Here is a 12,674-nt window from a genome sequence, read left to right as displayed (position 1 = left end):
ATACATACATATTTATATATACATACATATTTATATATACATATACAGCTTTCTATAATAAAATACATTCGTACGCGCGCGCATAAATTACGAGATTATTATATTCAACAAATTTTGATTTTTGTCGTATTACAATTAAATAATTTTACCATGCAAAATGTTTTATATTCTTTTGATAATGATATTATAAATACATGAATTTAATTAAAAATGTATGGATACAAAAAATTCTAGATGAGTCGAATGGGTACCCTCATATTAGCGGGATATTAATAATTAAAATTTATGAAAAATACAGAAAAATACAGGAAATTATTAAATTTATATAATAAATTTTTCAGTATAAAATAGTTCTTTGAAGTTCCACTATTATCGGGTTCGGCTCATCTAGTTGGTACCCATTCCAGAACTTTGATACCCATACATAAAAAATAACAATAACGCATTTGTTTTATTATTATTAAATATATTCCTTCGTAATTTCATAAGAAAATCATTCTATTCATTTTTTTTAATCAAAGCTGATTTTTAATAATGGTATAACAAATTTTTTCGCATGTGACTTTTAATATTATATTAAAGATGCGATAAAAAAGATAATTGTGATTGACATTCCGTCAAAATTATTACTATCGTAAGCGGTCTGGAAGAATCGGTATTCACACCCTCCTGTAATAAGATCGTTGGTTTGATGGATCATTTAATTTTTCTTTGCGGATGGATTTTATGAATTCGACGTAGAATCAGAATACGTTAAGTTCGTTCTCCACTATGAAGATTGTTCTTCTTTGTATCGAATATTAACTAGCGTACCACAAGGCGGAGAGACTTTGATACGATAAAATTATTGAGATAGTTACCTTGAACGCGATGAAGGTGCTGTTATAAATACATTAATGACTTTTTATCGCGATATTATTAAGTTTTATATTTGCAAATTAATAATTAATAGTAAATACGATTTAATTGTTGTTAGTATTTCATTCCGCTTTTCTCAATATTTCATTAAATATTGGGTTAGGAAAATTTGTGTTATCGTATGCTTTTTCGACGTTTCGGTACAATCCCGCATTAATAAATTTTGTTAATTATGCTCCTATAATATAATTTTTATTATATTTCGAACAGCATTTATAATTGTATTATAAACAATTATTATTGTATTACTGAATGTATAGAGGATTACAATAAAAGATAGTATTAAAAAAGTTACGCAATATGATTTTATCGTATTTCGCTAATCATAATGCAATATATTATAATTGCTAATGATTATAGAGACTTTGGAATATACTTACATATTAGTAAGTATGTTTGGTGAAAACGGGCTGAAAATCTACATTAAAAAAACATAATTTCGTGATTTCATTTTTATGTAAGCGCATTTTATAAGACAAAATTCGCTAAATTAACTTGTTTGAATATTCAGTTTCGAGTTTCTTAATATTCAACAACTTTTATTTTCACAGTAGGAGATGCGAAATTGAAATTTTCGTTTAAGGATCCATTAATAAACATTGTATCATTAAAAGATTTATTAAATAAAAACGTAAAGATTGTTACTGTAGAACCAGAATTCGGATTTTCTTGAAATATACACGAATTTTGTGTTATGATATGCATTTTGTATACGAGATATCTTATACATAAAAGCAAAAGTGTTATAAAAATTTATAAACAATTTTTGTACTTTATATTTTATATTAAAAAGGTTTGAGTCTATTTTTTTGTTGTATTATATTTTATTATGTTTTATTGTGTTTGATTACTTTGTATATTATAATGTACATTATTCTTTCCTTAAGTCATAAGGAATTGATCAATTATAGTTGAAAGTGAAAAAAATTAGTCGAATAATTAAGTTTATGATTAAGTTGATTTCTTACTACATAATTTCTTACTGCGCATAATTAGATCCGGGCTTAATTGATTAATTTTTGACGATTTTAAATTTACTATATTCATTGTACTACACCTACTGAACCCGTACTATACCCGGGCTTTGTTCGTTTTTGTAATGTATAAATCTATTGAATTACCAAATATATAATGACTTTTCCTAAATGAAAATAATAATGAAGACGTCTTCCCCAAATAATTTTTAATCGATTCCATTCATAAAACACATTAAATGAAATCGCTGTCTGCTAACTTGACGCATGATAAAATTTGCTAATTACAAGAAGAATGCTATTTCCCAAATGTTTAAATTTTCCCAAATTTCCCCAAACGATTCCCAAATTATATAGATATAAATAAATCAGAAATATTCAATTTGTCTGCTATCTTGTCAGTGGTTTAAAGGGTCAAACCTGTCAAACCATATGATTAATGAATATAACAGGAATCTGATATATCCAAGCGAAAAGGAGTAAATAGTTCTCCCAATTTCCCTAGGGGGCGCAGAACATGACTTTATAGCTTCACGCTTCACCTATTGGTATTGTATGTACCTTGACTATCTGTCGGTTTCTCGGCATCACATAACCTCTGATCTCTGGTAACCTCGTGCTCCTCGTGGCGAGGTTGTTGAAGGCGCTATCAGGCGCGATCCATGGTCCGTGGAACAATATATTAAAAAGTAAAAACCCCTTATTCTAATTTGCATTTGTTGTTATCGAGTAATGTGTTCGTGACGATTATTTATAATTGCGATAATATTTGTTCTCGTAATTGGATCATAATAAAACAAAATGCAGCACGACGACGTAAGTAAAAGCTTTGAGTTTTTAATTTAACTATTTTTAATTATTATTGCGATTTTATTTATAACAAACGATTTTACAGGTTGTGTGGAGTGTTATCAATAAAGCATTCTGTTCTTTCAAAGTAAAGTAAGTATGTCCTTAAAAGATAAATAAACGTGCAATAAATTGAAACAGCTTTACCGTCATTATAACTTTACATCTCTTTCGCAGTACGAAGACACAGCGGTTCTGCAGAAACGAATTTAATCTTACTGGTTTATGTAGTAGAGCTGCGTGCCCTCTTGCAAACAGTCAATATGCTACGATTAGAGAAGAAGATGGTATTATTTATCTCTACATGAGAACTGCAGAAAGGTAGATTAAATATATGAATTGTATATAGTAATCTATATATTATACAATTTATATATTTAACTTAGCATTGATATTATTTTTTACGACACTTATAAAATTATAAATTTTATGAATATTAATAAAGAAATGAGGAATAATATTAATTTAAATAAAATTGTAGCATGAAATGAACTTTTATCTTCGTATGCAATATTTTTGCACGTATAGTAATATATATTAATTTCAATATTAATTAAGTTTCTTTCATTTAGAATACATACACCTAAAAATAGCTGGGAAAAAGTCAAACTGTCCAGAAATTTTGAAAAAGCCATACATCAAATTAATGAAAATCTTCTTTATTGGCCTGGTTTCATAAAGGCTAAATGTAAGCAAAGATTTCTCAAGATCACACAGTATCTTATTCGTATGAGAAAATTTAGATTAAGACGACAGAAAAAAATTGTACCGCTTCAGAGGAAAATCGAAAGAAGAGAAAGGCGTAGAGAAGAAAAGGCTTTAATCGCTGCAAAACTAGAAAATGCAATTGAAAAACAGCTTATGGAAAGGCTGAAGAAGGGAATGGTAATTGAATTATATATTTATCATAAAATTATATTGTATAAAAGTTATATTTAAAAAATGTTATTTTCTTTATATTTCAGTATGAAGGTATTTACAATTTCCCACAACGAGTGTTTGATAAGGCTGTGGAGGCTGTTGAAATTGAACGAGAAAGTGAAGCAGAAAGCGAGCACGAAGAAGAGCAGGAGAAAGAACTTGAGAAGGAGTTAGAAATGGAGTTAGAAGCTGACGACAGAGAAACTGAACAAGGTGGTCCAGAATATGTTGAAGCTGATAGCGACGATGATGACTATGAGGACGACGATGACGATATTGAAGAGCTTTCTATGGTAAGTGATATGAAACAGTTTGTCACTAAAATATAATTACTTTAATATTTTTTTTATAAATACATTATAAATGCTGTATAGGATGAAGATAGTGACTCTGGACAGAAAGAAGAAATTGAATTATCCGCTAGCTTTGAATCCGAAGCTAGTGATATCGAGGTAAGAATTCTTAAGGTCAAAGTAAAGCTTATTGCACTACAAGTCGCGATAAAAATAGCTTGTGTTTTATTAGGATTTAGTCACACCATCTACAAGCAAGAAGACAAAAGGACCGAAGGTTGTCAAAAAAGGAAAGGTGCAAAAGAAACCTCGAGCGAGAGTCGAAATTGAATATGAAATGGAAGATGAGAGTCAACAAAATAAAGGGACGCGTATATAAAAGTAAAATTGTATTATATAAATATAATTATCTTTATAATAAAATCACAAATTGCTGTATAAGTTAGTATCCAATATTTTGGTTGACAGAATAATCATGATTACATTTGATAATATTCAAACCGTTCATATATCTAAATGCATTTAACTTGCATTAAAAATAAGAAGAAGGTAATCAAAGTACTTCAGGATTATATTGTCTCGTCTAACGTTTTTCTCAAGACGTATAATTGTGAAACTCGAAGTTCTTTATGAACAGATATATGAGAATCTTGTATCATGTATCTATTTCGCAAGTAATACCTTTGAGGCTTCTCTTGTAAAATTACAAGACCATTACGAAACAGATATAAAAAAAGTCAACAAATTTTTAAATAATATGAATGATCAAATATACATATGATTTATTAGAAAAGATAAAAACTATCGGTAATTAACACACCTATATATATCACACAAAGACAAAAATTCGTCAAAAGGCTATAGGAGTCAACCTCTGGTTGACATCTATATGTATATTTAAAAAAGGAATACAGAAAGTGTGTGTTGTAAATTAAATTATTTACACATTATGCAAGAAATCTCAGAAAATGCACTTATAAATTTTATAAAACATTACAAACTAATCAGTTTTACTATTTTGGTAGTTCTTAGTTTAAAAAATTTAATTATCCAGTAATAATTTATGTTTTACGCGTTTGCGAATACAATCGTGTTCTCAAGTAAAACGTAATGCGTTCAAAAGTTCCGCTCACAGGCGCGAAAACTACAGAAAGTACATCTCGGGGGAGGGGAATCGGAACGTCCGTTATCCGTAGCGGCGTAGCAGACGATAATCGTGACGAGTTGAGACAAGTTGAGAGAGAGGAGGCGAATCGCCACAATTGTTCGTCGCCGAGGATCTTCTCCGAGAAATCTTCTCCGGAGAAATCTTCCTCGGCGAGTTCGTCTGCCATCGAATATTCGTGATTGAACTCGAGAGGATCCGATTCGTCGCAAGTCAAAGCGAGGTGTCAGTCGATCCGCACTCCGCAGTGCTTCGGCATTGCGCATTCGTTGAGAATCCTGACGCACGTTGACATTTTGATTTGACTCTCCGCTATCGGGCTCCGCCGCAGTCTTCGGAGCGGGAACTCGGCCAAAGCGAAGCCACGCCAGGAGCATGGTGACCCGATCGCGATTTTGCCCTTTCGCCCGCTATTTATAGAAATTATAGAGCTAGTAGGTTATTTCTAAAATCAATCGTCGTAGGTGAGACGCGAGACGAGCTGTGCCGGAATGATACAGTGCGATAAGTTACGCGGGAATTAACGCAAATTGGCATTGCGATATACACAACGTTGTTACGTTGCCGTTACTGGTGCTTTCCAGCAAGAGACAGTATGACACAGTAATCATTTCATCCTTGTTTAACGTTGGCAGACAACAAAGATGTTATGATTCATTGTATTATACTGTGTCTCTTCTGCGTCTCTTGCTGGGAAACACGTCATGTGTAACATGATTTAATTGCTTCTTGGAGGTACTCGCGCAAGGGGCAAGAGCAAGACGATTCGGCAGTGCTGTTATTCTCGATTCGCGCGATGCAGATCCCACGCTCTTATCGAGCAATTTGCGCGACAAACCAGAGGCGGTGCGTAGCTATCAACGCGCTCGTTACGCGGATTTATCTCTATCAAGGGAGGTCGCAATTCCCAAGTGTCTGCAGAGCGAGCGCGTTGTCCCTCGCTCGTAATTAGATCTGGTGTTTTCGCTCGATGGATGCCAAGTTCCTTCCAGCTTCCTCTGGCAACCTCGGTCATAGTGTGATCTCATCGAACGAATGACTCAAGGGCGTCAATGAATGATAATCTGCTATCTTCTTTGTCTCAGGGATGTCGTGGCATGCGGAATGATGGATCATTGAATGGAGATGCAAGGTTGGAGAGCAACATGAATCTGTATCGCACAATTATCTGACTGGGATCTACTCTTCGAGTTATCGTGTCTTCGTATCTTCACGCACAAATGTCAGGATGTTAAGCGGTGCTGTCAATATGGAACTGAATAATGTTGTGAGCAACAAAAGTTCCGTATACCTTGCACTATCGTTTCGTAGGCTGTGCCTGGCGACAGTTGGCTTACCACTTGTGTCACTGTTGTTCTGCTTCATCACAGCATATATATTTCAACAGGACGATATTCACGAAACTCACTGTAGAGTAAGCAAAAGTTTCATATTAGTTGTTATAATAAGCAAGACTTGTGATGAATAATATCTCTTTGTTTAGGTCTATAATATTCTTCCATCGATCTCAGCCATTACTGGAGTATCTCCACAGAGATATTTATGGCGTATCAGTATAGCATTACATATTGGTCCTAGACTGGTTATCGCCAGTGTTTATCATTCATATTATTACAAGATACTTAAGAACATTGAAGATGTGCCTCTACAAATTACGGGGAGCAGGCTCCTAAACCTATGCTACTGGCTAAACATTGCCGAGATAGCAGCTTTGTCTGGTGTAACATATATTTCTAACAGAGAAAATTATTGTAAGTAACTCATAATTTCATATATCTGCTACTAACATGTTATTGAAGGATAGAACGTTTGGCGTTATTAGCGTTGTTTGTGTTATTCTATGTTTATTGTATTCTTTAGACGTAAAACGAGGATAGAATAACATAAATATTGCTAATAGCATTTCTTTGAATGCACTTTTAGTAAATGATATAAAATATTTCAGCGGTACACGAAAAAATTTTCATAGTGTTCATGATTAGCTCGCTCACATACATGTTGACTGCTGTGAGATTGGGTCGTCTAATAACTCCAAATGCACAAAGTCTTCAGTACAAACAAGTGCTTTTTATGACAAGTCTCGTCAGTACAATCTTTCTTATTATTTTCTTCTTAAAACATCGACTGCTGTGTCACGACTTGGGTAAGAAACATGGTTACAAATGTTATATTTATTACAGTTTAAAGTAAAAACATGAACAATAATATCTATTATTTTGAACAGCATTTAGTTGGTTTTCGCTATGTGAGTACGTGATAGCTTTTGCAAATATGGGCTTTCACATCACTGTGGTTTCGGACTTTCCAGAAGAACAACTGATCGTAGGTCACGGTTTACCTGCCGTAAAAATAGATTAACCTTATAGGATAACTCATCATTCTCATCGTCATATTAAAGTACCTATTGCCTCTGCATGGAAGTGCTACAAATTGTTGTTTTTAAGAGATGAAAGTTTGGCATGCCACGTAATACATAATTTCACGATTGTCTCAGTTTTATGATATTTACAATATTACATTATTTTTCTCTCTTGAGATTGATACGATTTGCTTCCAGTGATATTTAAGAGATCGATATCATTTTTATCTTTACTTTTACATTCTCTCGCAATATGAATTACGATATTCGACCAATAATTCCGAATAAGAGGATACGTGAAAAGAATAAAAATATCTAGCGCTTCCAAAATGTGGCACCGGTTACTTTCAAAGCGATGAAATATGTAACGGCCTTTTAATATTGTTTAGTAATAGAGTACAATCATAGTAAATAATAGTTAGAAGTATCCTACATACAAACAGCATTTATTGTTAAGCGCAAATTAAATATTACTCACATCGTATGAGATTACTTGTGAAGACTTTTGAATCTTCTTTTATAGAAACTTTTGCAAGGTGAGAATCTAGTCGAATATATTAATTCTAGTCGCGATCTTTTATTCGCTTTATGATACTCCTATTTTATCTAATAAGTTGAAATTAGACTATAAGATACATCTATGTCAAACGAACTTTGAGATATTATAATTGTAAGTTCATTAAATGAACATATACAATTTTGGATTATTGCAAAGACATTGTACAGTTGTGTCTTGTTGGTAAATCTTAACAATGAAAATCATACATGTATATGTTAATACACATTCACCTTGTAAGAGATTAATTCATCTTGTATAGATTTTAAAATAATAAATTCAGTTAATATTTACAAGCCATCTATTTGGCATTATTGTAACTGCACAAACGTAGGATAATTGCTCCTATGTTTGTATGTAGTATACGATAGTTTAATAATAGCAAATCGAGACACTGACGATCATTAAAGTAGTCATAATCGTATTATACAAGGATGTGTAAACGATTGCATTCGAACCAGTATGCATGCAAAGGAAGATCAGTATCTAAATATCTCACACGAATTTATAAGACGTTTAAAGAGTTTCTGTCAAGTTTTATGACCTTTTCATTCATCTCTTGTTTGAAACAAATATTGTTTGATATTGTTTGAAACATGGACTATTTGTGATGCACAATATGTATGATTTTCGGAGAATATAAAAACTTTTATTTATAATATTTTTTAAATTGTTATTTAATTTTTAGCCATAAATACTAAATACTTTGGATTATTAAAAATTACATTTCTGATGCGATTATTTTAAAATATATAATTGTGTGATTTAACAGAAATAGATTGAATTTTAATAATAATCTTTATCGAAAGCGCCCAATAAAATTTAATATGTTTTATTTAAAGTATTGCTATAAAATTATTGCGATCAAATTTTTATACTGGTGTTTTATAAGTATTTAAACATCTTGTGCATGTTTTTTTGTTAAGAAAGTTCCATGTTATAAGCTCGAAATAAAATTGCGTACGTGCGTGAATAAACTAGTAAGGAATGACTACATTCTCAGACTGCAATATCTGCGCAGAATATCTCTTGATATTGAATCGATAAATATAAAGTAAGATTTATTGTAATAAGTGCAGATGGTGCGTTATCGCAATGTGTCTCTTAAGATTTCGTTGTAAAAGGCCGATAGTGTCAGTATGACTTCTAGATAGCACCCGCAATTAAATAATATCATTTTTGCACATTTTTACACATGAACATTGTAATTGTAGCATGTTTTGATATGACAACTTTTTGTTAAGATTCCTCGTATACCATTATTGAGAAAAGGAAAGAAATGAATAGTCAGTGCATATTTATCGCTAGTTTCTCGTAAGTACGTTTGTAATCATGAGTAATCATGCAGAGATATGCTACAAGCTTTAGATGATTTTTATAATGATCGTAAAGAAGTAGGCGCTTTGTTTTTTCTATACACGCAGCAAATGCAATCACTGAAGCGTAATATTTCAATTCCTATTATAATTGGAATCTCATTTTTGTGTATATATTTGTCAAGATAAAAGTAGATGCATTCAACAATATTTAATTTACCGATACCGTTATCAGAAGTCGTGCCAAGTGATGCACTAAAGATACATCATGAAATTTATCGTTGATAACACTATGCACGTTAATAATCTTTAGGAATTTTTAATAAATTATATTTGCGTCTTACATTTCGTTGGGCAATCACTTTGCTCTTCAAATACATTTGTAACAATGATCTTGTGAAATGGTTTTTATATTACATCTTTCATTCTTAAAAAAACAAGAATCGAAAAGTACATCAAATGACTAGATCAATTATAACAGAACGTGTTCATTCTCTAATGAATTGTAAACTTAGGTTGGTATTCTTGAAGTACATGCAAAGATTAAAATTGGTTCTTGAAGGAACTTGAAAATTTTTACTTTTCAGTAAAAATGGAATTATGGAATTAAATATGAAGTAATCACTATAACAATATTTATGTCTTTAAAATTGTATTGATTTAAATGAGAGATTCCAATTACTTTATTATCTTTAAAAAATTATCCTCGAATTCCTCAGGGAATCTATTATTAAAAAAAAAATAGACGATTGATGAAGCATTTTGTATGTGTTTTAATTGATAAGTAATAAATGATGCAAGTTACATTGTGAGTTATATAAACAAATACCGAATATCTCTTATCTAAATAAGTATAAATTATTATAGTATATAAAATCAATATCAAAATTTTTTTAGAAATACGGCGTTTACTTGCAAAAATAAGTTCTAAAAGTATTACGAAATGAAAAATTTTGTTAAACACGGAAAGAGTATAATCTTCTAATATTTATTTTATAAGCGCTAATGTTGAACTTAATGCTTTTAAAGAGAATTGTGCTAAACATTTATTTAGTTAATTATCATTTTGATTGTGACTGTACGCCTCATAATCGCTCTGTGATTCATTAATACTCATGAATTTATCGTTAAGATGTAAACATACCCTCAGAATGATTCGAGGAAAGTAATGAGGTTAAACGCTATAAAGTGTAAAAAACATTATTTATCGTTATCCTATGAAAATATTTCTTCACTTCCGTAAGATAAGCACGCACTTATTAAGTAGAAGCTTTTAAGAGTGAAAGCTCTGGAAACATATTAAAAAATTTCGTCATATGATTTTACATTGGCGATAATGACTAAACATATCTGTCAAGAATTTTTATCGTATTCGAAGTTCTCTTCTTTCGCTGTAAATAACGCTAGCACGATATATACCTATCTTATACAAACGACGGAGTGTATGTTAACAGTGCATTAAGTAAATGTTTTACCCTCGATTGATATGATAATTTAAACATGCAAGCTTGAAATGAAATCTTTACAAACATATACTCACTATCGAGTTGCAGTTTTTTTTCTGCGACTCGTATTTTTCGAAATGATTTTGCTACTGAAACTTTTTTTCTAATTTACTTACTGTGTATATTAAAATTGTATCAATGAAGTGCTACGATCTCACGAAGGAACTGCGCGTTCCTGATATATTATTTGGGTAATCGACAATTCTGTGATAATAAGCACAAAACAGCGTTGCTGTATTTTATTTCACAAATTAGATTTTGTTTAATTCTTAAATAAATTTTCCCTGAATACTATTACTCCATTTTTTTAACTATGCGCTCTACCTATATTGAAGCATGCCAAAAATTTTAATTGTATATTATCACAGAATTCATTTTCCCTGTTCTTATATTTAAACTGAATGTTTTTAGTTACAAATTATTATTAAAGTAAAGAATTAATTAATCAAATAAGTAGCAGTAAGTCTTTAGTTGATTAGTTTTATAAGTTTTATAAGCTTTCCTCAGTCTCTCTACGCACAATCAGATTTTGTGAAATTTTATCAAAAGAGATATCGAATATATAGTTTGCGTCTATTATAGCTATTATTTCAATTTCTTCGCATATGTATACGTTGTGTCTACGACAAGTTTCCAACTTGAAAATGTTCACAGTGTTGAAAGCAAACTTACGCCCAACATCTCTGATATATCCTTCATCTCTGCCACAATCCCGTGTACTATAAATCAGAGTGAGAGCAATCGAGCCTCGAATCCAGTTGAAACCTACAGCATTGCCGCGAAGGTAATTGAACTCTGTTGACCTTAATGTAAGGGAATAAACGAGCGTGATTAAATGGCTATCGTGTGACACGAACGAGAACTTTCATCGTCCTCCGCGTAACGAAATTTAACAAGTCGCTTTCTTCAGCCGTGCCGAAGATTGGACGAAGATTCTCGAACATTTTGTTTATATATACTACTACTGATTTTATGTCACTATAAGAAATAGTTGTATTTTCCTACACTTTCGCATACATACACATATAAACACAATCGGTCGAGCCATCATCTGATGTAAATGTATTTCTGATGAGCATACGACCGCTTTGTAATATAGTGTATATTTCTTGTAATCGGTTTAGGGCGGGGGCCCTATACTCTGATTAAAAGTGTATTTCTGTATATGTGATGACTTGTAACAACATTGATTTCGATTAGAAGAATGATTTCTATTTGTATCGCGTAACGAACAATTGTCAAATAAACATTATCATATACAATCTGCTTTTGTGTTAAATCTCGTTAAATTGTAAATAATTGACATATATATCTTTTCAAGAATTTAAACAAATATAATTTTGATAAACTCAAATATTTAACACATTAAACAATCTTTATAAGTATTAGTGATAATGTTAATTATAATTTGTCATTTTATCATATATTTCATATTTTATCATATTATGATTTTGTATATTTTTATATAGGAGAAAAGGAATAATCAAATAAGATAGAACTTATCGAATCTGTGCTCTTCTCATTTAATCGAGGTACGGGAAAGCTTAGATCCAGTTCTTTTTCGCGAATACGTTGAGACCGGTAGATCTCTATTTCTTTGTGAAGTATCCGCCAATAATGGAGAATCGCAACTGTGTGCTTCTGTTTTCTGTCGACAAATCTGTAAATATACATATTTTTTTTTATTTTCATTCATTACCTTTTTATATCAAAATAAGGTACCTGAGCCGAATAAGGCCCAGGCACTAAATAAGGCCCACTTTTAAATTTATTACTTTAAAACTCGCTTTACGCCTGCACTATATGCTTAAAAGATGT

The 12,674-nt window shown here is 31.4% G+C and overlaps 2 protein-coding genes across 6 annotated transcripts; both read left to right on the top strand.

The window, feature by feature from the left end:
- The first annotated feature begins 2,505 nt into the window (after positions 1-2,505).
- Positions 2,506-4,334, top strand: Rbm13 (RNA-binding motif protein 13). Its single transcript, XM_018450870.1, has 7 exons — positions 2,506-2,708; positions 2,788-2,834; positions 2,919-3,062; positions 3,314-3,626; positions 3,707-3,955; positions 4,037-4,114; positions 4,188-4,334. The coding sequence occupies exons 1-7, from the start codon at positions 2,694-2,696 to the stop codon at positions 4,332-4,334; spliced, it is 993 nt and encodes a 330-aa protein (XP_018306372.1). The 5' UTR covers positions 2,506-2,693.
- Positions 4,335-5,098: 764 nt separating this feature from the next.
- LOC108724483 (post-GPI attachment to proteins factor 2-like) lies at positions 5,099-7,478 on the top strand. Of its 5 annotated transcripts, none has more exons than XM_018450879.1 (5): positions 5,099-5,343; positions 6,206-6,534; positions 6,604-6,871; positions 7,066-7,263; positions 7,345-7,478. In XM_018450879.1, exons 2-5 carry the CDS (start codon positions 6,349-6,351, stop codon positions 7,476-7,478), a joined length of 786 nt encoding a protein of 261 aa, XP_018306381.1. In that variant the 5' UTR covers positions 5,099-5,343; positions 6,206-6,348. The 5 variants fall into 5 exon arrangements, with proteins under 5 accessions (XP_018306381.1, XP_018306380.1, XP_018306379.1 ...); XM_018450878.1 differs by having other exon boundaries at positions 5,099-5,498; XM_018450877.1 differs by having other exon boundaries at positions 5,099-5,558.
- The last annotated feature ends 5,196 nt before the right edge of the window (positions 7,479-12,674 follow it).

The sequence above is a fragment of the Mycetomoellerius zeteki genome, unplaced genomic scaffold (genome assembly GCF_001594055.1).
Source record: "Mycetomoellerius zeteki isolate Tzet28-1 unplaced genomic scaffold, Tzet1.0 scaffold30, whole genome shotgun sequence".
Taxonomy (NCBI): domain Eukaryota; kingdom Metazoa; phylum Arthropoda; class Insecta; order Hymenoptera; family Formicidae; genus Mycetomoellerius; species Mycetomoellerius zeteki.
The sequence above is the reverse complement of the archived record's forward strand: the minus strand, read 5'-3'. Positions and strand labels throughout refer to the sequence as shown.

Excerpts from the sequence above, each read along its gene's own strand:
- Rbm13 (XM_018450870.1), top strand. Across the intron at positions 3,063-3,313 it reads TACATGAGAACTGCAGAAAG|AATACATACACCTAAAAATA; the intron begins GTAGATTAAATA and ends TCTTTCATTTAG. Across the intron at positions 3,956-4,036 it reads ATATTGAAGAGCTTTCTATG|GATGAAGATAGTGACTCTGG; the intron begins GTAAGTGATATG and ends AATGCTGTATAG.
- LOC108724483 (XM_018450879.1), top strand. The coding sequence starts at position 6,349 with ATGTTAAGCGGTGCTGTCAATATGGAACTGAATAATGTTGTGAGCAAC. Across the intron at positions 6,535-6,603 it reads TTCACGAAACTCACTGTAGA|GTCTATAATATTCTTCCATC; the intron begins GTAAGCAAAAGT and ends CTCTTTGTTTAG. Across the intron at positions 7,264-7,344 it reads ACTGCTGTGTCACGACTTGG|CATTTAGTTGGTTTTCGCTA; the intron begins GTAAGAAACATG and ends TATTTTGAACAG.